Source organism: Marmota monax, unplaced genomic scaffold, assembly GCF_021218885.2.
Source record: "Marmota monax isolate L192 unplaced genomic scaffold, Marmota_monax_Labrador192_F-V1.1 WCK01_AAM20220418_F8-fsc00089, whole genome shotgun sequence".
NCBI classification, from domain to species: Eukaryota; Metazoa; Chordata; class Mammalia; order Rodentia; family Sciuridae; genus Marmota; species Marmota monax.
In genome coordinates this window covers 3,408,258-3,433,709 of record NW_026694744.1, presented here as the reverse complement: position 1 = coordinate 3,433,709, position 25,452 = coordinate 3,408,258, and the positions used below count along the sequence as shown (strand labels likewise).

The following is a 25,452-nucleotide window of genomic DNA, read 5'->3' as shown; positions in this document are numbered from 1 at the left end:
CTACTAGCCTGTGTCTCTTGATTGGTGAGTTTAAGCCATTAACATTTAGGGTTATTATTGAGATATGGGTTGTTCTTCCAGCCATATTTGTTTATTTATGTTACTAAACATGGTTTGTTTTCCTCTTTGATTATTTTCCCCCCTTTAGTGTCCTACCTCCCACTGTTGGTTTTCATTGTTATTTTCCATTTCCTCTTCCTGTAATGTTTTGCCAAGGATGTTTTGAAGAGATGGTTTTCTAGCTGCAAATTCTTTTAACTTTTGTTTATCGTGGAAGGTTTTAATTTCATCTTCCATCCTGAAGCTTAATTTCGCTGGAAACACAATTCTTGGTTGGAACCCATTTTCTTTCAGTGTTTGAAATATGTTATTCCAGGATCTTCTAGCTTTCAGAGTCTGTGTTGAAAGATCAGCTGTTATCCTGATTGGCTTACCCCTAAATGTGATCTGCTTCCTTTCTCTTGTAGCTTTTAAAATTCTCTCCTTATTCTGTATGTTGGGCATCTTCATTATAATGTGTCTAGGTGTGGGTCTCTTATGATTTTGCACATTCGGCGTCCTGTAGGCTTCTAGGATTTGGGGTTCTGTCTCATTCTTCAAGTCTGGGAAGTTTTCTCGTATTATTTCATTGAATAGATTGCTCAATCCTTTGGTTTGAAACTCTGTCCCTTCCTGTATCCCAATGACTCTTAAATTTGGTCTCTTTATGTTATCCCATATTTCTTGGATGTTCTGCTCATGGTTTCTTAACAGTCTTGCTGAGCTGTCTATGTTCTTTTCAAGTTGAAATACTTTATCTTCATTGTCTGATGTTCTGTCTTCTAAGTGTTCTACTCTGCTGGTAGTATTCTCAATTGAGTTTTTAAGTTGGCTTATTGCTTCCTGCATTTCTAGGATTTCTGTTTGTTTGTTTTTTATAACCTCTATTTCCCTGTGTAGTTGATCTTTTGCTTCTTGGATTTGTTTATGTAATTCATTGTTGAAGTGATCTTTCATTGTCTGATTTTGCTGTCTGATGTCTTCCTTGAGACTCCAGATCATCTGAAGCATGTATATCCTGAATTCTTTATCTGACATTCCATCTGCTGCAGCTATTACCTCTTCTAACGTTGAGTTGACCTGCATTGCTTGTGGTCCTTTCTTTCCTTGTCTCTTCATACTGTTCGCGTTCCTTTCTACTTAGTGAAACTGTTGTGCTATTGAATTTTCCCCCTATATATTTATATTGGTCTTGTATAGTTGCAAAGTCTCCCTCGCAGGCGCGGGCGGTGGTTCTGTCCCTCTGCGGGCCGCTAGGCTTGTTCTGTGGGTGGTCACAGTTCTGTCTACTTTGCAGGTTAAACATATGATCTTGATCTGTTAACTTTTCTTGGGCTTAGACTTGGGACAGAAGATTCTTGATATTCATTTTTAAATTTTATATTAAAATATGATCTTCTTCAGAATCTTTATCACCCCAGGCTCAAAATAATATCTTCCTTTTCTGAATTCTAATAGCAATTTCTCTGTGGCTCTGTAAGGCTTTTATTTCTTCCTACCTTATATTTTGGTTATTGCTGCACATTCAATAAGTATAGCATAAGAACATGAAATTTTGAAATCAGATAAATCTAGACTCAAACCCAAGCTTTGGCACTTACTAGCTACATGACCTATAATGCTTAGTTACCTTAATCATAAAATGGGAAACACCATATTTATCTCTGAGTATATTTGTGAGAATAAAAGACACTGTAGACAACAAACATTTTCTTTAAAGTGACAGATTATAAGTATTTGAAATTTTACAGTCTCAATTACTTCTGTCACAACTACTCACCTCTGGCATTTTGTTCAAAAGCAGCTGTAGACAATATACAAACATTGGATGTAGTTTGTTTCAGTAAACTTTTATTTACAAAAACAGGTGGTGGACTGGATTTGGTCCTTTGGCTATAGTTTGCAAACTCCTAAATTTAAAATGTACTTGTTATAATATCTGACATAGATTACATGTTCCATAAATAACTTATGGATATCTGTATTTAAAATCAACATTGTTTTTAAACAGTAAGATTTTTGAGATACTTGGATTTTTCCTTTTAAAAAACATCTTCCAAAGGGCCAAGACAATGCACTATATAAGAGAGAGATATTTTGGTATAATGAACAACTATTGGCATCTAAAGGTGTTGTATAGAATACCCTCTTCTCTCCAATTTCATTGCCCACCCCCCCAAAAAGTGGACAAGTAGGATTCTTGCAAATAATTTCAATAAGTTTACAGACTTAACATCATCAGAATCTCAAACAACTATATATGTAATTTGGTTCTCTATTGCATATTCTATTCTTATACCAAATATTTTCACAGCTTACTAGTAGCTAATAGCCCCAGTGTCTTGTGGAATGAAAGGGGCTTGCTTACAAAATGTAGCAAAGCCAAGTGCTTGTACAAGAACCAGGAAACTTCCCCAATGTCCACTTAATTTTCAAGGAAAGAATATTCTGCATGGTGATGCATTTGTTTGGTGTAAGATGCAATAGTGGGCATGACCTAAGTTGATGTGACCTGATGAAACAGGACATATGTAGAGCATGGTGCTGGAAAGGAGAGTTATAAAAAGCAGCACAGGGTATCAGCTGCTTCAGCTAATCCTCTGGGCCTTGGGTGGTGTTTTCTTTAGTAAATATCTGGTGTTGTACACTGTCAAAATAAAACAACTGTTGTTGTTGTTTTCCTTCTTTACTATGAAGGCATGTCATTCTAGAACAATAAAAGATATAATGTTCCGCAGACTTAGATCCATAGGCAATTCTTGTTATCTCTGATAACAAGAATTGTAGTAAATTACAGGCTCTAAAATGTCCTAAAAATTGCTTGGATTGGGTGGGGTTTGTCTTATGGCAGGCTGGCTTAGACTTTTCCTTCATTGTGGGTATACACTGACCTGAGGAAAAATCCTTGTTGAAGGAGAAATGGAGATGTCACTTTAAAGACAAATTTGAACTGTAGGAATCTAATTATTTGCCCAGAAAGGTTATCAATGAGCCAGACACTATGCTGGGCTTAGAAATCCAGAGCTAAGTAAGATAGAGTCCTTGCCCAGGAAGTACTCCAATTTAACAAGGCACATGATAAATTAAGTAATAGGAATGAATAGGGAACCAGGAAAAGAAAAGTAGTTCTAACTTCATAAATAAGTTGTGTGATCCAAATATTGCTGAAATTTTGGGGTCAGTACTAACATTTGTATTTGAGTCATTGAACTCAATTTACCTAGAGGCCAAGGAGTAATTAGTATTAATATATGCCCAGCTGAACTTTCAAAGGATTAAACTCAAGTTTAAGGCAAAATGGGCTGTGTATAGTTGATATCTTAAAGGTGCTAAAAAGATCTTGCTGAAGTTCCATTAGGAAGGAATTTCCCTGCACACTCCGGTTAACAATGCAAATACCCCGAGAGAGGGAACACTTTGGCCTAAATTCATACTAAGCTGAAAAGAGCTGATATGAGACTTATTTTCAATAGTAAGAATAGTGAGGACGTCATATTGTGAAGAAAGTCTTCTTTATATAAAACAAATCCCATGTGTGGAATCTTAAATCCATCACTTTTTCCTCCATCTGTTATCATGGCAAACTAATGGCCACCATTTTCAGAAGGATTAATGAATTACCTAAACATTTTTCAAATTTTTTTGACCCATCAGCATTAGTAGACATATTTAGTCACCAAAACTATGTTGCTGACTTAATCTTATGGTATGTTCTACCTTGATAGATATTCATCTGGTAATATTCACTTTGTTGCACCATTTGAGACGCCTACTCTGAACCTGAGTGTGCAGGGGAATTCCTTCCTAATGGAACTTCAGCAAAGTTGTTTTAGCACCTTTAAGATATCAACTATACACAGCTAATTTGGCCTTAAACTTGAGTTTAAACCTTTGAAAGCTGAATGCTATCCTGATTATTTCCAATATTATCATAGACATGGGCTTTAAAGTCAAACATTCTCAAGCTTGAGAATCTGGCCTCAACACTAGCTATGATTTAGAGAAATAGGATATCTCTCTGAATTCTCAGCTTAGAAAAAGAGAGAATTAAGTTATGAGCATTAGTAGAGTATAATACATGATATATGCACACTCAAAAGTTGTACTGTCATACACACTAGGGTTCTTGGTATCTTCTTCAAATTTAATGATTGTGTTTTCTGTTTCAGACTCTAAGACAAACAGTATACTGACCAAGATAGTTCCTCAGAATTTCAAAACTTAAAGAATGGGAAGGACACACACTTTGAGTATAAACCTACAAATTAGGAGGAGTTCTTAAACTGATGCAAGGGGAAAACTCCATAGATCCTTGAAATTCCCTAAAACTGTACACATATTTTGTGTATTGGGGCATTTAAGCTCTTTTGTTTGTTGTTTAAGGGGAAAAGTCTTCTATCATTACTAAAATGGCTATGCCTTCCAACTGTTAATAGCTTTGCTTCTAGATTTGTTGTATGCCTCCAGAATGGTTATGCCTAAGGTGAAGTTGTTGAGGAAATTTTTATTTGTTTTCAGTGTCTTATTTGACTTGACTAGGTGCCCAGGGGCCACATGCTAACTTGCAATTTTAGGGAGTTCCCCAACCTATAAATAATGGAATTGATCCTCCACAAAAGCACCCCATATCAACAAGCTATTTGCTTACCTCATTATCAACCTTTATTGGACCTGAAACTATTGCTTATAGCATTGGTGATAATTTTCTTGTTAATCCTTTTGATTCAGCTCATGATTCCAAGGGTTGATGATTCAGTCTTGTACCCTCCCAGGAGTCCCTTAGTTGTAATACAAAACCCATGGGGACTGACATACCTTCTCCATCTGATGAAAGATTTACAGGTACCACTGAGAGTAAGTGGAGTATAGACAGACACCCAACCGTGCTCTCCAAATAATCCTAAAACTAACTCTATCCACACACATAAAGGCCAACTTTTCCCATGTGGCCTTGCATTCTTGACTCATCCTACTGTCTGATGCAAGAACTTCAAAAGGTTCTAGTTTTAGTTATAGAATGATTTTTATGCCATAAGGAAAAAAAGAACATTCTTTATTTAGATGTCAGAGCTGAAAATAAAATGCACAGTGAAGTGAGGCCTGCCTAAATGTTACCAATGGTGATGTTTTGATTATCTTACTCCCAATTTTGATGAGACACAGAAGCCTATATTTTCTGCTGTAAGTTAGCTATGAAAAGCTGTGATTTCATATCTCTGAATATTTTGACCATGTTTATCTTTATATCTTATAATCCAGGAAAAAAATACATTATCATTTTCTAACTCTGTGTCCAAATCCTCATTAGTTTTGTGACTTGACTTAATGCAGTAATTAATGACTGTAACATAAGCGCCCACATCAGAATTAAGCAGCAAGTCTTCAGGGAAGTGCTGGGAAATGCCATGGAAACCACAATGATTCCATTCTTCTTAGGGGGGAGTAAGGTTGGAATGGTGGGAGGAGTTGGCATGCACATATGCTGGTGGATTCAGAAGGAGCTGAGCTATGTGATGCAGAGTGGGTAATATTAGAGGGGGGCCCTCAAAAACAGTGCAGCTGAGGGTAAAAGTATTAAAGTCTAGAAAGTGTGTTGTGTACCTGACAGATTCTCATAATGGGCCATAAAGCTCAGTTGAGTTCTTTATTGGATTCATAAATACAAATGCACTATGGGGTATAATATTGTTTTAAACGTAACAGTAAAGATCTTATCCTCCTTTGAAGGAAAAGAGGGAAATCAGTCAATGAAATACATGGAAGCTGGGACAACTAGTAGTCTTCTACTATTTCCCTGACTGGACTAGCAATAGGAACATTCTCCTCATTTTGGAAGTAACTTTCCATTTCATTAGCATGCATCAGAGTTTGCTCTTCAGATGATTGCACAGAGACCAAATAGCAAGATGGTAGCTCAGGGCAATGTGAGCTCTACACTTCTTTCCATCATTTACTGTATCCTTCAGGATCACAGAACAGCCTCTCCAGCCCCATTGGTCATCATTTTGTCTGCTTCCTCTATAAAACCTGGTCGAATCAGGAGAACAGACAGTCTAGAGTTCCTTCTAGCTCTATCATAAGTCTGCAACCTAACATGACCTCCCCCTCCCAAACCACAAAACTCCTTCCTGATGATTAAATAAGAATGGTTCTGGGCTGGGAGTGTGGCTCAGCGGTAGAGCGCTCCCCTAGCATGGGTGGGACTCGGGTTCGATTCTCAGCACCACATACAAAATAAAAAAGGCATTGTGGTGTGTTCTCAAATACTTTTGGATCTTGAAACCCTTCTTTTCCAAACTCATTATCCAACTCATGAACATAGTAACTGGATATGGGAGTGGAAAAGGGAGGCATTGACTACCTGAATAAAAAGGTAGCTTTAAAACATTCAATGTATAGGTTATACAATGACCAACAGTTCTGAGCTCCTTAATGAGAAATTTCAAAACCACAAACTAGATCCATTTGTACCATCTGGTTCAATCAGGAGTATTCATGAGATATTATTTTAAACATGTTAATGAATTATAGGTTCATATACTTTTAGCCAATTATACACAGAGATGGTTGACTGGTTCAATAATTAAGTGGATACGTAGGCTAAGGGAAGCATGTGGCCTATTTGAGCCAGCAGAGGTGAAAGGCTAGTCTGCTATTACTTATAACCTAAATTTTCTTGTGACAAGAAAGCAAGGGAAAAATCAGAGATCCTGGTAAGTTTGCTTAACTTATGTTGACATGGGCTTCTTCCTGGTTCATACGGGCTTTTTTTCTGATTTTGAAAGACTCACTGGATGGCATTAATCCCAAAATAAACATGCATAATATCACTGTAGCTCTTATGAGACCCATGGATTCCTTTACTGCCTTCTCGTAGCACATACTCCGAAGGAAAGGTAATTCATTTTAAAATGGGAAAAATTTGTCCATCTGCAAAGCTCAGCAGTCTCACCAACAACTTTCTCTTTGCTTGGGGCATTTAAAATTACAAACCAACATCTGTATTGTAGAGGGCACAACATTGATTATTGGACAGTTATTGAAATGCAGATAATTAAGTGCATATATAATTATGTGAAGTTCCACATGTGACACTTTTAGAACAAAGTCATCCCATAGCTGATCAATCAGTCATTTCAAAGGACAATGAAATAAAAATTTTATTTGATGTGTTATGTCAGTAGGAATATATTTCAAAATTTGAGTGATCAGATAAAAGATAGAAAGCAAAAGATGGAATCGGGGATTAAAGACAGAATGCTACTGGGCTGGGGTTGTGGCTCAACGGTAGAGTGCTCACCTAGCACGTGTGAGGCACTGGGTTTGATCCTCAACACCACATAACAATAAATAAATGAATAAAATAAAGGTATTGTGTTCAACTATAACTAAAAAATATTTTAAAAAAGAAAGATGCTACTGAAGTGAGGCACACGTCAGTTCTAAGGGTCAGGAGGATTTTTAATCCAATATTACTAAGCAATGAAAAGAAGTCATTTAACCTTTCTTTGAGCTAAATTTGTTTTTCCAGTTCTATATTCATATAAAATGTTAAATAAATGTCTTAGTCACTTTTGAGTTGGCTATAGGAAAAGGGAGAGAAAGTGGGGAGACAGTTCTTCCCATCCTCCCTAACCTATATATACATACATTCCTTTAAACAGCACCTGTACCATCCAGGCTCCACTCATCTTTCACTTAATACAAAGCATATGCATATTCTCCTTGCCCTGGTTTTCCTCCTTTTGGGAAGAAAATAACTCATAAAAGAGGATATAGTTTCATCTCTTTTCAGATAATGTATGTATAAAATGTATCTCCCATTTTAGTTGGTTGTTAAGAGTAAACTGAGGAATTATACTTGCTTTTAAAATGTTACCTAATTGAGAATGAACCATCCTACCATCTGATCAGAACTCTATTCTCTATATAACCTTTGCCACCATAAATACTAGTCAGCAACACTCCTCCAGTTATTACAGTAGAAGTCACAATGCAGCAAAATACTATCCAAGTATTTTGTTCTCAGCTGTCAACAGGTACTAAGTTACTTCGGTCTTCTCAAATCCATATTCAGTTCCCAAGAATGCTGGCACTTCTTCTCTTTTCCCTCTTTCCAAAAGTAAGACAATCCTAAATAAAATGTTAAGAAAACTGCTATACCACACTTTTCTCTTTTTTCACCTCAGTGGCATTGTTAAATAGCTATAGACATGTAGTGACAAAAGTCAAGTCAGTTCTCATTATTTTAATATGCAGGTTAATAAAATGTTATATTGACAAATGTTTGGGTCTATAAATAAATACTAGATGTGAAATGACTTTGAAACTTAAAATGTGAGCAGTATTGATTATTTAACTGTGATAATTTGAGTTTTTTTCTAGTGGTGTTCAATTTCGCCCTCTCCTATTCAACACCTTTGAAATATTTTTATTCAGGAAATATCAAAGCATTTGGAAAAGTTTTAGCTGCAGATTTATCAGTTACTCTCCAAGTTGAATTCAATCCATATTTGGACTTAATTAACATGGGCCAACCATATGTGTGCACATTTTCTGAAGGGACCACACACAGATGGGAGCAGATATTATATTTTTGTCCTTCCCAGCTAGTATTGCTCAATGCATATGGGTATTTTCTATGATGCCTTTACAATGTTTGGTAAACATGGACCTTCCTAGTCAGCCACTGGGATTTTAGTGGGGGAGAGTAGAACAGCTGATGAGCCAGGCAGTGTTGCCATTCATCTCCTCATATCCAAGGTCAACAGGGAAAAACAACACAAGTGCTTATTCGGAATTAAAAGACAGGAAAGAATCTAAACATACAGCTTAGGATCAACTTGGGGCTTAGATCCAGACTTAGACAATATTAAAAAAATAGTTTATCTCTGGTGTCCGGCCACATATTCTGAGCTCTGTTTTCTATCTAGTTTCATCCTTCCTTTTGATACTTTTCCGAATCAAAGTCTGTTCTTGAAGATATGCGTAGGGAATCAGGGAGTCTATCAACTGAGTTACACAAAAGAGGAAATGACTAACTGTATTTAAAACATTATTCTTTTCCTAGATTTGCATGTTAATAGTCATGTGGAACCTTTAGCCAAATGTCAACTGGTTGCCTATCTGTAACAGCAAGGGAGTTCAGAGGGTTTAAGCAGGGACATACTGACATCTTTTTGGCCCTCTTATCGATTTATACACCATGAATTTTTCAAACTTTGCTTATGTGGAAAGCCTTATCAGGTACAGCCATTTGTGTGCCTGTCCATGAACCAAGAGACTAGCTCAGGGATAGAGTGGACAGAACAATCTCTATGCTTTACATGATGAGTGTGTTCAAAGCAGTCATCTCATTACAGAGCTTTCAGAATGAGTTTTAAAATTTAATTTCTTTGCTGCCTGGCCAAACTTGCACCAAGTATTTTTTTTCTCTGTGGATTAAGTACCTTGTGTACATACCTTGGTTTTGATTCAGAAGCATTGAATGATTATTTCAAGGTATGGTTCTCTGACAGACCCAAAGGACCCTCTCAGGATCTAGGTCTGTAAGAATAGGTTACCAGCTCTACTCAATCAGTGTGACCACTTATTTAAGACCTCAAAGGAATAATTATAGGCCCTTCACTTGATTCAGTTTAGATATGTCTGATTTACATTATCAAAGGGAATTCTTTAAATGGGGAAAAACTTTGAAAAGTTTAAGAATAAATTATCAACTATTGGGATATTTATATCTATCTATATGACATTAAAGTGTGATTTCCTTCAAGACAAAAAAAAAAACACTGTCTTATTTCAAGTGTCTGATGGTACATGGTGCTCAATAAATATTTGCCAAAATATTGCTGAATGGAACTACTGAGTTACAACTCAGGAGGAGTCACACTTAACACCAGTCCCTCCTGAGGACCTAGTGTTAGTCTTTCTACATTCTCTCCTCCTACATGATCAATCCTCCTTTATTAGTAGTACTATGAACTTTTGTAAAAATTTTTGTTGCTGTTTATCCAGTGCATGTAGCAGCCACTTGCCTAACCTTTTTGGAAATATATCAGTGGCTGATTTTCCAGGGACCAGAGAAAGTGACTTGATATACTTCCACTACCCTAAGTAGAGCTCCTCTGCCACTTTTAGCCTTTGCACATTAATGTGTTATGTGGAAACTGTTCTTGGCTTTTTCTCTACTTCACCCAGCAACCCCCCCATCGTTCTTAGCAGCTCTCCCAGTCTTCTAGCAGCATCTACCATATTATTGGTTGCCATTGCGACTTTGGTGTCACTGCACTGATTTTATCACCATGCCTCTCCATTGTGACTGGGACCCTGAACCAGTCCCCTTATTTTATAAGCCCTAGTCCAATCACTTAGCAGCCTACTTCAGACTAATTGCCCTGTCTTAGTGTCTAATTAAAGTACCATTTCCCAGAGAGATTGCTAATGCTACTGAAAAATTGCAGGCCCCTTTCTCAATGTTTTTTTTTTCTTTTTACTTTTTTGAACCTTCTCCTTTTTAGTCTATCACATCACAGTAAAATCATCCCTTAGGACATCCTGAAGTAGTGATTCTTTTTCTATATTTCTTGTTAAGTAGTGCTTCTTAAAGTGTGCTCCAGAACAGCAGCTTCAGTGTCACCTACGCCCCTTATCAATACTGCCTGAGAATATGCATTCCAAAAAAGTCCCCTCAGGTGATGTGTATGCCAATCAAATAGTGAAACCTACTATGCTAAAGGGTGTTTTGATCAGACAACTAGTCTAGCAATGTATTTTTTCCACTGATTCCCTGAGTCTTTCTTTCCTCCCTCTCTTCATGTGTGGGTCGTAATTAATGACGCATTTTTAACGTGACTTCTAACTTGCCCCCAGGCTAATTTCACTTAAGGCCTAGGTGAGTTAAGATGACACTCTTGTTCACTCTTGATGTATCCTGTCAAACCTCCCTGATGTTAGAATGTCATAGGGTTCAGAAATTTCAAGGTACAATTAGGAGAAAAGATTCAATAGATCTACATTGTAGAGTAAGGCTTTATGTTCTCAAGAAAAGAGAAAAAGGTTATGATCTAGGATGTTGGATGACAAAGCCCTGTGGGGGCAATAACTAACTCACCTACCTGCCCAGATTGCTAAGAACTTCCTATTTTAAGAAGTGTTATTACTTGCACTTAAAGCTTTCATTATATTCAAGAGGATACATTCATCTATTAGATGAAATCCTTCAAGCTGGTCACTTTCACTTACAGTTTAGAATCATAGAAACTTTGAGCAGAATGAAGGTATGGGTATGGATTGAGGCCAGTGATTTAGTCAAGATCAAATAATTCTTTTTGGTAAGCTGAGTGTACCACCCAGGACCTCAGATGACCAAAGAAGGCTGAGGAAATTGTTAAAAGGATAAGTCATGAGAATTATGGATTCCTGAAAAAATTGAAAGGGGTATCCCTCAGCAGGTACAAAATTACTAAGGTGTCTATGACTAACTCTGCTGGAGTCACAAAGGATGATAAATTGATAACAAGCACTTTTCTTAAGGAAGAACTATGGTAGAATGAGAAATAAATGGAATTTGGTATCAATTAAAGCTGAATTCAAGTCTGTCTTTGGTAACTTACTGATTTTGTGATTTGTGGAAAATGGCTTAACTTCTGTGAGCTTCAATTAGTTTATCTAAAAAATGGAGATAATACTATCTGCCTTCTGTGATGGTACTTCATGATTATAAAATAATGAGTGCTTAAATCACAGCAGGTGTTCAGAGAGTTATGATTATTAATACATTATCACTTTACTTTTCATTTTTCCTAAGTGTTTTAATGCTAAAGGAATACCATAAGTTCCATGCATTCTTATGTATCTGTGTAACATTATTTGCAGTGTCCTGCATAATGTGTAAAATGTGGTCCCCAACACAGGAACAACAGCAATATCCCTTGCTCCTGAAAAACACAGAAACATCCTTTTGTCCTTCCTCTCCAAACAAGACAGTCTATTATAACTATTAGAATGAACACTCCCAAAATAGCACATTAGCAATCTTTGCTTTAGGCAAGCAGATCACTCATTAAAATTTGTATGTCTACCTGAAAATTCATTTTCTCTTCAAACAGTATTTTTCCTTCAAGAATCTCACTGGGATCAGAGTCCCAATTCTATTACTGAGCATCTTAGGAACCAGCAGTATCTTTGTGAGTTAAGGAGCCTTCTGTCTGCCCAAACATTGTAAAGTTAAATGTTTAATTTACATTCTTCTAGCAATGTAAGAATAGCACCAATCATGGACTCAGATGTCTGTCTTAAGGCTCAAAGACAAGTGGACTATGCTTCCTGGCTTTTCTTCAGGTTGATTTGCCTTACACCCTGTTGGCTCCAATGAACAGCCTCTTCCCTTCTAAATCCTTTATTCTTCCCCATTCTTATAGACTAAAAGCCTGGAATATTCCCACAGGGTTTCAGGATGCTGATTCACTGTTTTTTAAAAAAAATATTTAGTTATTAGCTGTAGTTGGATACAATATCTTTAATTAATTAATTTATTTTTATGTGGTGCTGAGGATTGAACCCAGGGCCTCACCCATGCTATTTGAGTGCTCTACTGCTGAGCCACAACCCCAGCCCCTGATTTACTAATTTGTTCAACAAATATTTATTGAATACATACTCTGTTTCAGGCACAGATTTAGATGGTAAGAAAAAAAGAGAGTCTCAGCCTTCATGGATCTTGTATTGTAGTAGGGGGAAAAGATAATAAGCAAATAAAAATATGAAAATTATAATATTTGATTTAAAACAGTGTAAAGATAGTTGAAACCATTTGTAATGTCAGCATTAATCAGTAATTTAAACTTTAAGTGGGGTATAAACCTAAGAACTGGTTTTATGAGAAAGGTGAATTGAAGAGGAGAGAAGTAAGGAAAAGAAAGAGTGGGAAATGTAAGATTTAGGAAAACTGACTTTCTGAATTTTGATATGTTCTTTATCTTTAAAATATAAATGCTGGCTTGGCCTTCTTACTCTCAGTAAAAAAGCAGAGCCTCCTTAAGAGAACTTTATTCCTTCCCTGTGCAAAAAGGAACAGAGTGCCCCAAATGCACGTATGTCAGCTGCGTTGACAGTAGGAGAATGAGCAATAATGCTTCAGGAAATGAGTTCTTTAACAAAATCAAAAGGAAGAGGGTGGCCTCATCTCACTGCCTTCAGGTGCTATGGCCTTAATATTTCAGATCGTGGGGAAGAAGGGAAGAAATTTGACAAGCTTTAGGCAGTGTCTGCCAGTGAGAAGTCTGAGTTTCCAGGCAAATTAAGGAGAATATTGGCTTTTCAATTAAAATACTTAATTCTGTGATATCCATAAAAAGTGAGTGAAGAGCAAGATAAAAGGAGATAAAAATTGTTCACATTTTAGTATACTGCTGTACATACCCATCTCATTTGGTGCAATTTCTGCATATCTGTACAAAAACAGTATCATTTCTTTTTTCTCCCAAGCTCACATTTTTTTAAAAAAAATTATGAAATGGCTTTAAAAAAACAAATGAGGTGGTAGTGTGGGGGTTCTGGACTAGGAAGAGTAAAATGGAATGCTCTGGGGTGATGGGAATGTTGTAAATCTGGATCATTGTTTATTACCTGGGCAGATATAGATGTAAAAAGTCATCACACTGTAAGATTTGTATAGTTTTACTATATTTAATGTATACTTCAAAGGAAAAACAAGTAAAGGGAAAACCTAGATTTTAGACCTTCAGATGTGTGGTCAAGTATATGTCATATATCATGGGCTCTGAAGCTCATGCAGGACTGATTAGATCCTTACAGACTCTTCTGATTCACTCAGCTGATGACATCATTTAACAAACTGTGGAGTTGTTAATTCTTCTCATTATTGGCACCCATTGGATTCCAATACAAAACCTATCTAGAAAGGAAAAATTAGAAAAATAAGGAAGAAAAAAATATCCACTGTGTTCTCAGCTGAAATATTTAGGAAGAGTTTCATGCCCATTGGGAATTTCTCTCAGTGGGGTTAATAATTTTGAACCCTAAAAGAATCGGTCCCTGTAGGATTGTTATATCTGCCATAAAGGTAGGAATAATTGTGTGTGAGGCCTTTGCTCCCTGAATAAATGTGAAAAGTTCACTTTTCAAAAGAATCAGAAACAGCAAGCCTAAGATTAGTAATATTTAGGCTGAGTTGTTTCCAAAGGCAAATAATAAACATTTGAATTCCATGCTGCATGTTCTTTTAAGCTGTATTAATTTCCACCAATATTACTTTCTAATTTCTCAAAGATAAGCTTTACAAAATTATAATGAAATTTCCACATTTTCTCTTTTTGATTTACTTAAATTGTCCATACACTATCTGATTATTTTCATATGATATACATATTTTAGTTTTTTAAGTTTGTTCCTTTGTAAATTGACAAGTTATAATTTTTTATACAGGGTACATAGTGATGTTATGATTTATGAATACAATGTGGAATAATTAAATCAAGTTAATCAACTTATTTATAACCTCAAATATTTATTTTCTTTGAAGACAACATTTAAAATTTACTCTTAGCAATTTTGAAATGTACATCATTATTTGTTATATTCACAACACTGTGCAGTATAACTCAAAAGAAAAATCTATCTTCCTAATGAAGAATATAAACCCTTTTGTAGTACTATTTACAATAATCAAGTTATGGAACAGAGTATTTTTGTATGATGAAAATATTTCCTCTTTAAAAAATAGAAAAAAGGGGCTGGGGTTGTGGGTCAACAGTAGAGCACTCACTTCACATGTGCGAGGCCCTGGGTTCGATCTTCAGCACCACATAAAAATAAATAAATAAAATAAAGGTGTTGTGTCCAACTACAACTAAAAAATATTTTAAAAAATTTGAAATATGTAAAGAAAAAATAGATTCTCGTTATGTTAATAATAATTTTAAGTCCATGGATCCTTTTTGAGTTTTTTCTCCCCTTAATAAAGTCAACTATATTTTTGTTAGAGATTTTCATTTTGCTCCTTTTAATCTGCTTTTATTTTAAAGAGTTTATCTGTTAATCTTAATAAAATAGTGTTTTAAAAAATTAAAGTGTTCATGCCAGGGAAAAATAATTAATAATCTATATAGGTATATCTACAAATGAACTCCACAAATGACAAAGATTCTTTTTTCCTGTCTAAAATGTTGTTTTAGGTCACTTGTTTAGAACACAAAACCATTTTTTTCCCTTTAGAATCATGGTGGTTGGGCCTTCTTCTGAAGAGCTCATAGAAGATAGCTCATTTATTTAGCAATGAAGGTGAAATATTATGTATTTAATAATAAGGAGATTAATAGCAAAAACACTGAATAGAAGATAATTGTATGATTTTATCTTTCAGCTAGTGAAAAAAGCCACATTTATTTATATGAAGACAAGAAAGTTAATAAATAGGCTGGGGTTGTAGGTCAGTGGCAGAGCACTTGCCTTGCACATGTGAGGTACAGGGTTTGCCCCTCAGCACCACATAAAAATAAATAAACAAAGATATTGTGTTCATGTATAACTAAAAATATTTTTTAAAAAGAAAGTTAATAAATAGATTTTATGGATAGTTTCAAATAACCTATACTCATCATTGGAGACAGTATGGAATGAAGAATAAAAACAAACTGTGAATCATTCCACCAACCAGAAATATCTACTCTTAATGTAGTGATGTGTTTATATCTGTGAAAACAGATTTTTACATAATTGTGATCAACTGCACTATGTTGTGTCTTGCTTTTCGTAGTCATTGTTGTATTTTAATGACTTTGAAGATCATCAGCATGGATTCTTTGTCTAATCTTGCTTCAAATTCCAAAACCTTTCTTGCTTTAAAAAGTGTGCCACATTTTTGTTTTTGTTTTTGTTTTGCTCAAATAGAATGTAAAGTGAAGGAGAAAAATAGAGAGGAACCAGGAGGATGAGAATAAGCATAACTGCAAGAGAGAGTTTGGGTCAAAGTGTGACAGTCAGTGAGGTTTTTGGATTTAAAAATATTTGAGACACAGTGAACATAATTTGGGGCAGTGAACCTGAGAATAACGGAATTCTAATATTAGAGTAAAATGGGAATAAACATCATCCTATCTCATCATTTGATTGATGAGGAAACAAATGTTTAGCAAGTTTAATATCTTCCTGAGGATGCTGAGATAGTTTGAGGCAATATTGGGAAGAGAAAATAGATCTAATAATCCTCAATCTTAATTTCCTTGTTTGAGAGAAAAGCAAAGCAAAATGTGTGCATCATCTGCTTAAAGAATACAAGGGAAATGATGGAAAAGAGATGGAAGCCAACATTCTGATATAAGGCTCAGCCTGAGTTGGCTGAAACACTGAAAAATTGAGAAAAGGGGAAAGGGAATAGTGTAGCCCCTACTAAGTACAGAGAAGCAAAGACTATGCAAACCACCATCTTTAAATGGATTTTTCTAGCTTAAGGACTACTAGCTCCAGAACTGTCAAAGCTCTACAATGAATGCTACATTCATTGTATGCTATATTGTTATGCTATATTGTTTACCCATCTATGTGGATTAGTAAATGAAAAGCCTGTGAAATTAATTATTTGCTAGAAGGTGAATTAATGTTTATTACATCATTTATTGTTCTTAAGGCAAAGTCTACACATCCAGGTATCCAGAATATAATTCTAAAATAGTATAAACCTTATGTCTTTTGTATATCAGTATGGGTAAGAGCACATTATTTGTGTTACATCATTTCTCAGTGGTCTTGCTTATTCTAGAGTAAACTTGAGACTGGCATCATTAGTGAGGACAGGGAAAAGTAGAAAGAGTCAAAGGCTGGAAGAGGGGAAATAGAAAGCAAAGAGTTCTGATTAAATACTATAATATCTAAAAATATTACCAATGACTACTCTTCATTTGAAAAACAGAAAGTACTACCATGAGTGAGAACTTAAATTTCAGTATTTGAATCAATACATTTTGATAAATGTCAAATAGATTTCTGTTTCTGAAGAATTAGACCTTATGGATTTAAAACTGGTTTTCATATTTTTTCTTTGCTAAGACTCACGTTGACCTTATCATGTCCCATGGACTTGAAGAACTTCCCAATGGATGTCCAGACCTGTACAATGCAGCTGGAGAGTTGTAAGTCACAATTATTGAAATGACTGCCTGCTTGTTTTAACAAAAAACCTGGTGCTTTTAGTGTCATTAAGGGAAAAAGACCTATAAGACTCATTCTCTGCCTACTTACCAACACTCCTAGTCCTAAAGAAAGGACAAGCAAATTTGTGTACATGTCTCATAGGAGAAGCTCATTATCAATATAGCACAGATAACCCCCCAATCTAAAATGCCAAGTAACTTGCCCTTCCTCAAAAAAAAAAAAAATTCTGACTTAGTAAGTTTTTCCTTGAAATGATAATGTCTCCTGGGAAAATCAAGATTATTATTCATTCAACTTTTATAATGATTCACTCTCTAATCAGAAAATCATATTTCTTTCCAACTTATGCCCATCAATCCCAAGGGAATTCTGGCAGGAAAGGATGTTTTCTTTCAGAACAGGACACAGGAGCCTTAGTCAGAAGAGGATGCAAGAACAAGGGGTATGAGATGAGATGGTAAAGACAGAAAAAAGTATCTTCTTAGATAAGCAATGGATACAAAAAGGCATGGTGAAGGAAGTAGGAAAGTGACATCGACGTTGTTCCCTTTATGCCCTAGCTCTAATGCCAATGAAATCTTTGACATGAGCCATAAGTTGCTGATGCCTCCAAGGTAATGGGCTTTTCAGTTAAGAGACACAGAATTTTTCTGACTGGCTCTGTCAGTTTGTTTGTTTGTTTGTAGAACGCAAAGAATAATAAGTGCTATTGACCTACAGGAATGTTAGAAGATTTAATGAGGCACAGGCAAGAAAATACTTTTAACTTCTTGGTTTTGAAAAATAATAAGTGTAAAAAGACACATCAACTATTATTTAAAAAAGAAATGGTGACAGGGTTTCTTTCTGATCATTTAAAATCACTGTAGATTTCCCTTGAAACTTCCTACAGAAATAAACAAAATAATGAAACATCTTTGTTTTAAGAAGTTGTCAGAGATAAAATGAGAATTTATGAATTATAATAGACTTTATGCATTCATTTTTCCCTATTGCCTCTTATCTTGAAAAAAAGGTTAAGAAAAATACTTTTTTTAACATAATGATTCCTTCTTTGTCTCTTTTCTAATACTTCATATTCTCCTCTGCCTCAAAAATGATACTTTTCTCTGTAAAACAGCAGACATAGCAACTAACTCAGGCTCATCCAAGGCTTAAAATGCTTCAAAAAGTAAATATGCTTCATCTTTGCAGACTCAGATATAATGAAATCAAAGAAACAGCAAGGTTCATATTACTAACTTTGGAAGCAAAGGGTAGGAATTACTCTTTACTTTGCTACCCCAATATTACCTCCTCTTTCTCCATCTCTTTACCTCTTCTGTCTGCCCTATGCTGAGATTTCAGGGGGCTGACAAGGACAATTATTATGGTAGGCATTAAGAAGCTCACATGATAGGGACATGGGGTATTTGGTAAGCTCCAAGTATTTGTTGGAGGCACTTGGGTTGTATTCCCCCAGAACTGCAGTGGAAAAGATGGTTAGCCGTTCTCTTTGTAGGCTATCAGTACTTGCACATGACCCTCTTTGCAGTTCCTTGCTTTCTGTTTTTATATTTTGGTTTTAAATTTAAAAGATAATCAAAAGAAAGAGGAAAGTAGATTCCAATTAAATTTGCCATTGATTTTTGGGTAGCTCTGGTGAGTCACTATCTTTCAGTAAACAACAATGAGAATCTATAAACTTAATAAGTATGCTGAAGTTATTGGCTAGTCAAAACTTCACATAATATCCTTTGTTCCCATCACCCTCATTTTTAAGAGTTCAAATATCACTAGCCAAAGGTAGAGAAATAATGCATGAAATAAGAATAGCTGTCAATTCTGGAATGGAGAAAGGTACAGAGGCACTTGACAAATAAAGGACTGGTTAACAGGAACATGGAGAATAACAGCTAACATTGGTTTGCTGAACTGTTAACTATCTTACTTTGGATGGTTCAAGTAATATAACAATATGACCTTACACAATAGAGAGTCTGTTTTACTTTATATTAACTGAGATGAGTAGGCCTATTTATCAAGACATTGGCACAAATGAATATTCTTAAATTGCATATCCTACAACTTCCTCTTTCCTTACCTGCCTATAGCCTTGCCTAGTTGCTGAGGTAGCTGAGATTTGACCATAAATATTTAACATAAGTTTTCTGAAAGAAAAACTAACAGACCTCAGAACAGGGGCCAAGTATGCAATGAGAATGCTTTAGGCAGACACATTATTAATTTATTCTTATTTTAAAAAAAAATCAGAGTGATTTCAATTGAAATACTAAGACTAGAGCCATGAATTGAATTGTTTTATTGGATTGTCCCAGACACATCTCTTTCAAGTAAAGACAATCTTCAAATGATTTTTATGTTTGTTTATTTGTTCTTCAGAAAGTGTTAGTGAATAAAGAGGCAAAGAAAATACTTTATAGATTCCATTCTCTCATTACACAGAAAATCATCCAGAAATAGCTTGCTGTCTTCAATTTCTTTGGTTCTAATGACATGTAGTTGTGATGATTACAGCCCTCTTATTAAGAATGCTCTTAAAATGATTGAGCATGTTTTTGCTTTAGATGACTTCCTTGTTTGTTTCTTTACATGGCTAGACTTTTAATCTTGCTATGAATAGATAAATTCAGGTTTTCACTGTGATTTCTTTACTCCAGTTGGGTACACAATGAATGACCTGATATTTGAGTGGTTAAGTGATGGTCCAGTGCAAGTTGCTGAAGGATTGACTCTGCCCCAGTTTATTTTGAAAGAAGAGAAGGAACTTGGCTACTGCACAAAGCACTACAACACTGGTAAGTTTTCTCCCAGCTGCTAAGCCCAAGTGGGCTCCTTTTGCTTCTTGGAGAATATATCATTTCACCTTAATCACTACATTTTTACCAAGAAAATAGAGTTCAAAACTCCTCAATAGATAAGATTCCGGTACCCTCTGGAATAGGTTACTGAACATAATAGATAATTTTTCTAAATCATCTAGAGAAAGAGAGATAATTCGTAATCTTTTGCTATTCTCTTGCAGAACATCTTTTAGATGAGTCTGAAGAAAGGTGTAGATCGAGATCTAATTGGTGGTGCAGGAAACATGAATTCTTGCCCCTTCCTGGCATCCACTCTTGACATTGGATTCACAGATCAATTTGCACTTCCTGCCTTAGTGGAAGAGAGGAATAATAACATAGGTTTTTGTAAACCCAGAAATAGAGCTGTTGTGCTGTTTAGTCCTGAACAGTAATAGGAGTTTGGATGAAAATCAGAGGGAATTCTGCCACATCTAAAGTCATATGTTATCAGTAATGCTGATAGGCACATATGGGGGTAGGGAGACAGTGAGAATTTGAGGTGGTAGCAACAAATAGGAATTTGCTATTGCCTAGAAGATTATACCTGCCCAGTAAAGTTGATGGCTTTTCCTATGAACATCCTGGGAAAAGAGGCTGATTATAACGAGGCAATCAAGAGGGCCAGGTGTGGTGGCATACATCTATGATCCCAGTGGCTCAGGAGGCTGATACAGGAGGATTCTGAGTTCAAAGCCAGCCTCAACAACTTAGTGAGGCCCTAAGAAACTCAGTGAGATCCTGTCTCTAAATAAACTATAAAAAGGGCTATGGATGTAGCTCAGTGGTTAAGGCCCCTGGGTTCAATCCCCAGTACCAGAAAAAAAAAAGGCAAGCAAGGCATGATGGTTTATTCAGTGACTGGTCTAGATCCTTTGCTCAGGAGAATTGTCCATGAACTCCTGTTCCAGAAGTCAACAGTGACTTTCTATGAAGTAACTAAAAACCTGATTCCACAGTATTCTTCCTGACCAAGAAGAATTCAACCCTATCTCTTATAATTTGTATGGAATAGGCACAACTAATTTCTGGAATTCTAATTCCAAGTCAATCAAAGAAGGTAACAAGTAGGAAGACGCAGGAATATCTACCTTCTAATAGTATGCTGAAGTTTTAATATATCTACACATACTCTTTTTCGTAAGGAAAGTAACACCAACAAATAGCTCCTAGGAATAGTCAAAAGGTCCTCAAACAATTACCCAAAAGTCTAGGAAATTTTTACAATGACTAGACTATATGTGGTTTATAAAAATGTATATTTTCTCTTGCCATTAATAACATAAGAATCGACACACAGTTATTCAAATATTGTTGGGTATCATTTTACTGCTTAGGAGTTTTGGTTTCAACCATTACATATTATATAGCATATGTATATATTACATATATCCTATGGGTTCTATTATGCTGTAGGTTCTATATTATGTGCTATATATCATAACCCCACGTATTTTGAATATTTTATTTCCCCTGGCCAGTTTATGTCAGTCTTGCAAACTCTGAAGCTCTGTCTAAAATAATCAAGCTGCAAGAACAGATTTGAAAATTAAATGTGTCATGCGTTTTTAGTCCAGTGACTGATTAGATCACTCCTTCTCACTATTATTTCAATTACTAGTTGAATTGGAGAGATGTTGACTTGGTTACATAGGGTGAATATTTTGGGAAATATTCCAAATCTGTCTGCAATATCATTTTAAAAATAAAGTAGGATACTGGAATGGGACAGATAAATTCAAATTATATTTTAAATGATCACTTCATGTTTTCAGGAAAGTTTACCTGCATCGAGGTCAAGTTTCACCTAGAACGCCAGATGGGATATTATTTGATCCAGATGTATATCCCCAGCCTGTTGATAGTCATTTTGTCCTGGGTCTCCTTTTGGATAAACATGGATGCAGCCCCTGCCAGGGTTGCACTGGGCATCACCACAGTCTTAACAATGACAACCCAGAGTTCAGGTTCCAGGGCTTCTTTGCCAAAGGTAAGAAATTTCACTTAACTAATAACCTGAGAGTTTCACCAAAGTTTTTATGGGCTGGAGAATTCTTCAAGGACAGAAATTTTGCAATCCTATAGCACAGTTGAAAATGCAAGTGTAATAAGACAATGAGGAACTGAGAGAGTATCAGGTCTCTGAGGATATGGGTAACCCTCAAAATCAACTCAGTTAAGAATTGGGGTTGACAGAGAAGAGGAATGGAGGGGGGAGGTACAAACATGGCTTGGAAATTCTAAGAAGTCCTGGAGTACTTTCGACATCGGATATTTATGAGCCAAGAACTGGAGTAGGATTGGTGTAACTTATATTGTCAACTATTGTGAGGGTATTGTGATTCATATGCTCAGTGAAATCAGTTACAGTAAAAAAAAAAAAAGCTTGAATTAAGTTCCTAGAAATTTATATCAGAAAATCATATCAATGTTGTGTGTATGTATGTAAAACAAATAGACATTTTTTAGCATCTCAAACAATGATACCTAAGTGGCTATGCAATCCATTTTTATGTAAGGTAGGCCTTCTGTATTTGTAAATGTTGCTTAAATAAGTATGATAAATGTACTACTTGTGAAATGCCCCAGGACCCCTGAAGTATGCCTATGCATGCTTCCCCCTTTTATAGGGTACATTGAGCCACTAGCTTAAATTTTCTGGGAGTGTGAGTTTGATTTAGCATTCAGTGTACATTGTTTCATAATGGTTGGTGGTCTTTCCAAAATCCAGTTCCATAAAGTAATTGAGATGTAATTCCATATCTTTGCTGGTTTGAGCTTATGTTCAGCTGTGCTATAATTGACATGATGATAAATGCTAAATCATGTTCCATATTATTGCCCATGTTTGGAACATAAGATGACAATATAGAGGTCCATGAATATAACAGAATTGTACTAAATACTGGGGAAATAGTTACACAACTTATTAAGTCTCATACCTCTAAATATAAATATTAGATTTTGTATACACATAGAAAAACAAATAGAGCTGTCTCAGATACTTTATCTTTTACAACAACAAATAGTATAATGTACTTATGTCATATGTCTACTGGGGTACGGATGTCAGAAATACTAAAACCTTTTTTAGCTACATAATCACAGATCAATTTTACCAAATACAAATTTTAATCTACTCTGTTCTCCCTCCCAAAGAGGTTCATTTGCTTATTTATCTCTAGCTGTTAGTTACTGTCATCACTGCATTCCATGCCATTAAACTTCAGAATGCACAAACATATATTTTACAATTTAATAGACAGCCAAAGTATTAATGACAAATTGTGAGCAGATAATGTCAAAACATAAGACATTTAGCTTCCAACTATCCATTGTTATGAAAAGAGAGTCACTTATTTTCAAAATGAAAGCTTAAGTTTTTACAAATTTGTTGTTCAGTCTATGAAGCTATTATGATTCTGCATCAACAGTCAAAACTATTGCTAAATAAATGGTTTCTGATCAGTGATCTTTTTATGTGGAAGCAATCAGGAACTCAGATAAACTCAAAGAGGGTACAATAAAAATCATTTTTTGCTTGGCTCTGAATTTGTAGTGGTTATCCTTTTGCCACCAACAAGTTTATCTTCCTACGTGTACTTTTCTTATGTTATTATTAAACAAGGTTGGCTCTCAACTGACCATGAGGAGATGTGACTCATATGAATGACGATGAGAAACCAAAATGGGATAAAAAGTGAGTCATGGGAAACAAAGAATTGACCATATGCTTACTTATACATACATATACATATAAATACTGATTTTAATTTATGAACACTGCAATCTCTGACCAGATGCTTTACTGTGCTAATTGTACAATTCCTCCAGGGCCTACTATAAAACCCTGTACAAAGTATGTATGCATGCTGCACTTGAAAATTAAGGAATTCTTATTCTAGAAAAAATAGACAACATCATTAATGTTACCAACCAGTAAATAACTGTTGTTAAATACTTTTGTGTGTTTAATTCCAGCCATTTTTTTTCTATTTGCAATTGAGGGCAAACCTGCTTACATGTACACAAAGAAAAATGAGATCAAACTTTTATATAGTTTCCATATTATGTGCTATTTCCCATGGCATTAACAAAAATCTCTCTTGAACATTTTTTTTTTCCTTTTTATGGTGATTGGGATTGAACCCAGGGCCTCACACATGCTAGGCAAGCACTTTACCACTGGGCTATATGCTCAGCCCATGAGCATAATTTTTTTTTGCTTCAAGCTTTTATTTTTTATTGTTTTTTTAAAGTTATAAATATAATAGAATAATTGTCTACCTGATATATTAATCATTATTTACTATCTTAGATATTCCGAGGGGTTTTTGCTTTTCTAAATAAGATCATTTTAAATACATTTGTATTTGAGTGTGTCTTATTGTGCTCCAAAAGACATATGTAGAGTTTAAATTTTTAACTTCAATGAGAAGAAAAGGGGAACCGATGATGATTAGAGTGAATATCTATGGGAAGTTGATCAATCGGATGCATGTTCCATATAGGCCGGAACTTTGTCTTGTTTAGTGAGTTAAGTTCAATACCTAGGACAATATGTGGCTTAGAGTAGATGATCAATAAATCTGCATCCATCAGATGAATAAATAAGTTCATTAATAGCCATGTTTCCTCATGTGAGACCATGTACATGATAAAGGAGACCTAAAGCAGAATCCACAAGTAAGATGTTACAGGAAAACATAGTTTTGATATATGGAAACATCTCATAAAAATATGACATATACTATAAAAAATGGAATTTAGCTGATGGAGTAGATTCTCCTTTCCTGAAATTCTTAAGTTGACATTGGGAAGTTTGGAATATATGCATAAAGATAATTTTTTAAATATAGGTAGACCTGGATATAAATCTTGGATCCTTTCACTCCACTCAACTTCCCTTAGCCTGTTTCTTCATTTTTAAAATAAGAACACGATTATCTACCCCTTTCAAAAATTAAATGAAATAAGACCTACCTTTATAAACTATTTAGCCATGTTTTTGTACATGGCAGGCATTGAACTTTTTCTGGTTATTTTTGTTGTTACAGATCCCTGTCCATAATGTAGTAGAAAAGACTGCTCTGTGAGATAGGAGGTTACATTAGAATTTTCAAGAAGCACCTTATGTTTTGAGATTGTCCATTATTTGGATATAGTCATGCTGCCAATGAGATGTACCAAAGTTTATTATATGTACTTATGTATACTAAATATTTATGCATTCTATATATTTATGCATGTATACTTACATGCATGTGTTTCTCACAGGTACTCAGTCTATTGAATGGGTTAAGCTCTAGAGGGTCTGAATAAGCGATGGCCATGTTTTTCTCCAGTCATTGCCATTAAACATCTTCAATTGACTTGTCTTCCCTTGGGGAACGTTTGATGA

At 35.3% G+C, this 25,452-nt stretch overlaps 1 protein-coding gene across 3 annotated transcripts in view; it reads left to right on the top strand.

The window, feature by feature from the left end:
- The window catches only part of Glra2 (glycine receptor alpha 2), a 183,873-nt gene that overhangs the window by 55,644 nt on the left and 102,777 nt on the right, over positions 1–25,452 (top strand). For all 3 annotated transcript variants that reach the window (XM_046424293.2, XM_046424294.2, XM_058572571.1), the window contains exons 5-7: positions 17,104–17,186; positions 19,869–20,006; positions 21,827–22,041. In XM_046424293.2, the coding sequence (XP_046280249.1) occupies positions 17,104–17,186; positions 19,869–20,006; positions 21,827–22,041 (436 nt within the window). The remainder of the gene's footprint in view (positions 1–17,103; positions 17,187–19,868; positions 20,007–21,826; positions 22,042–25,452) is intronic.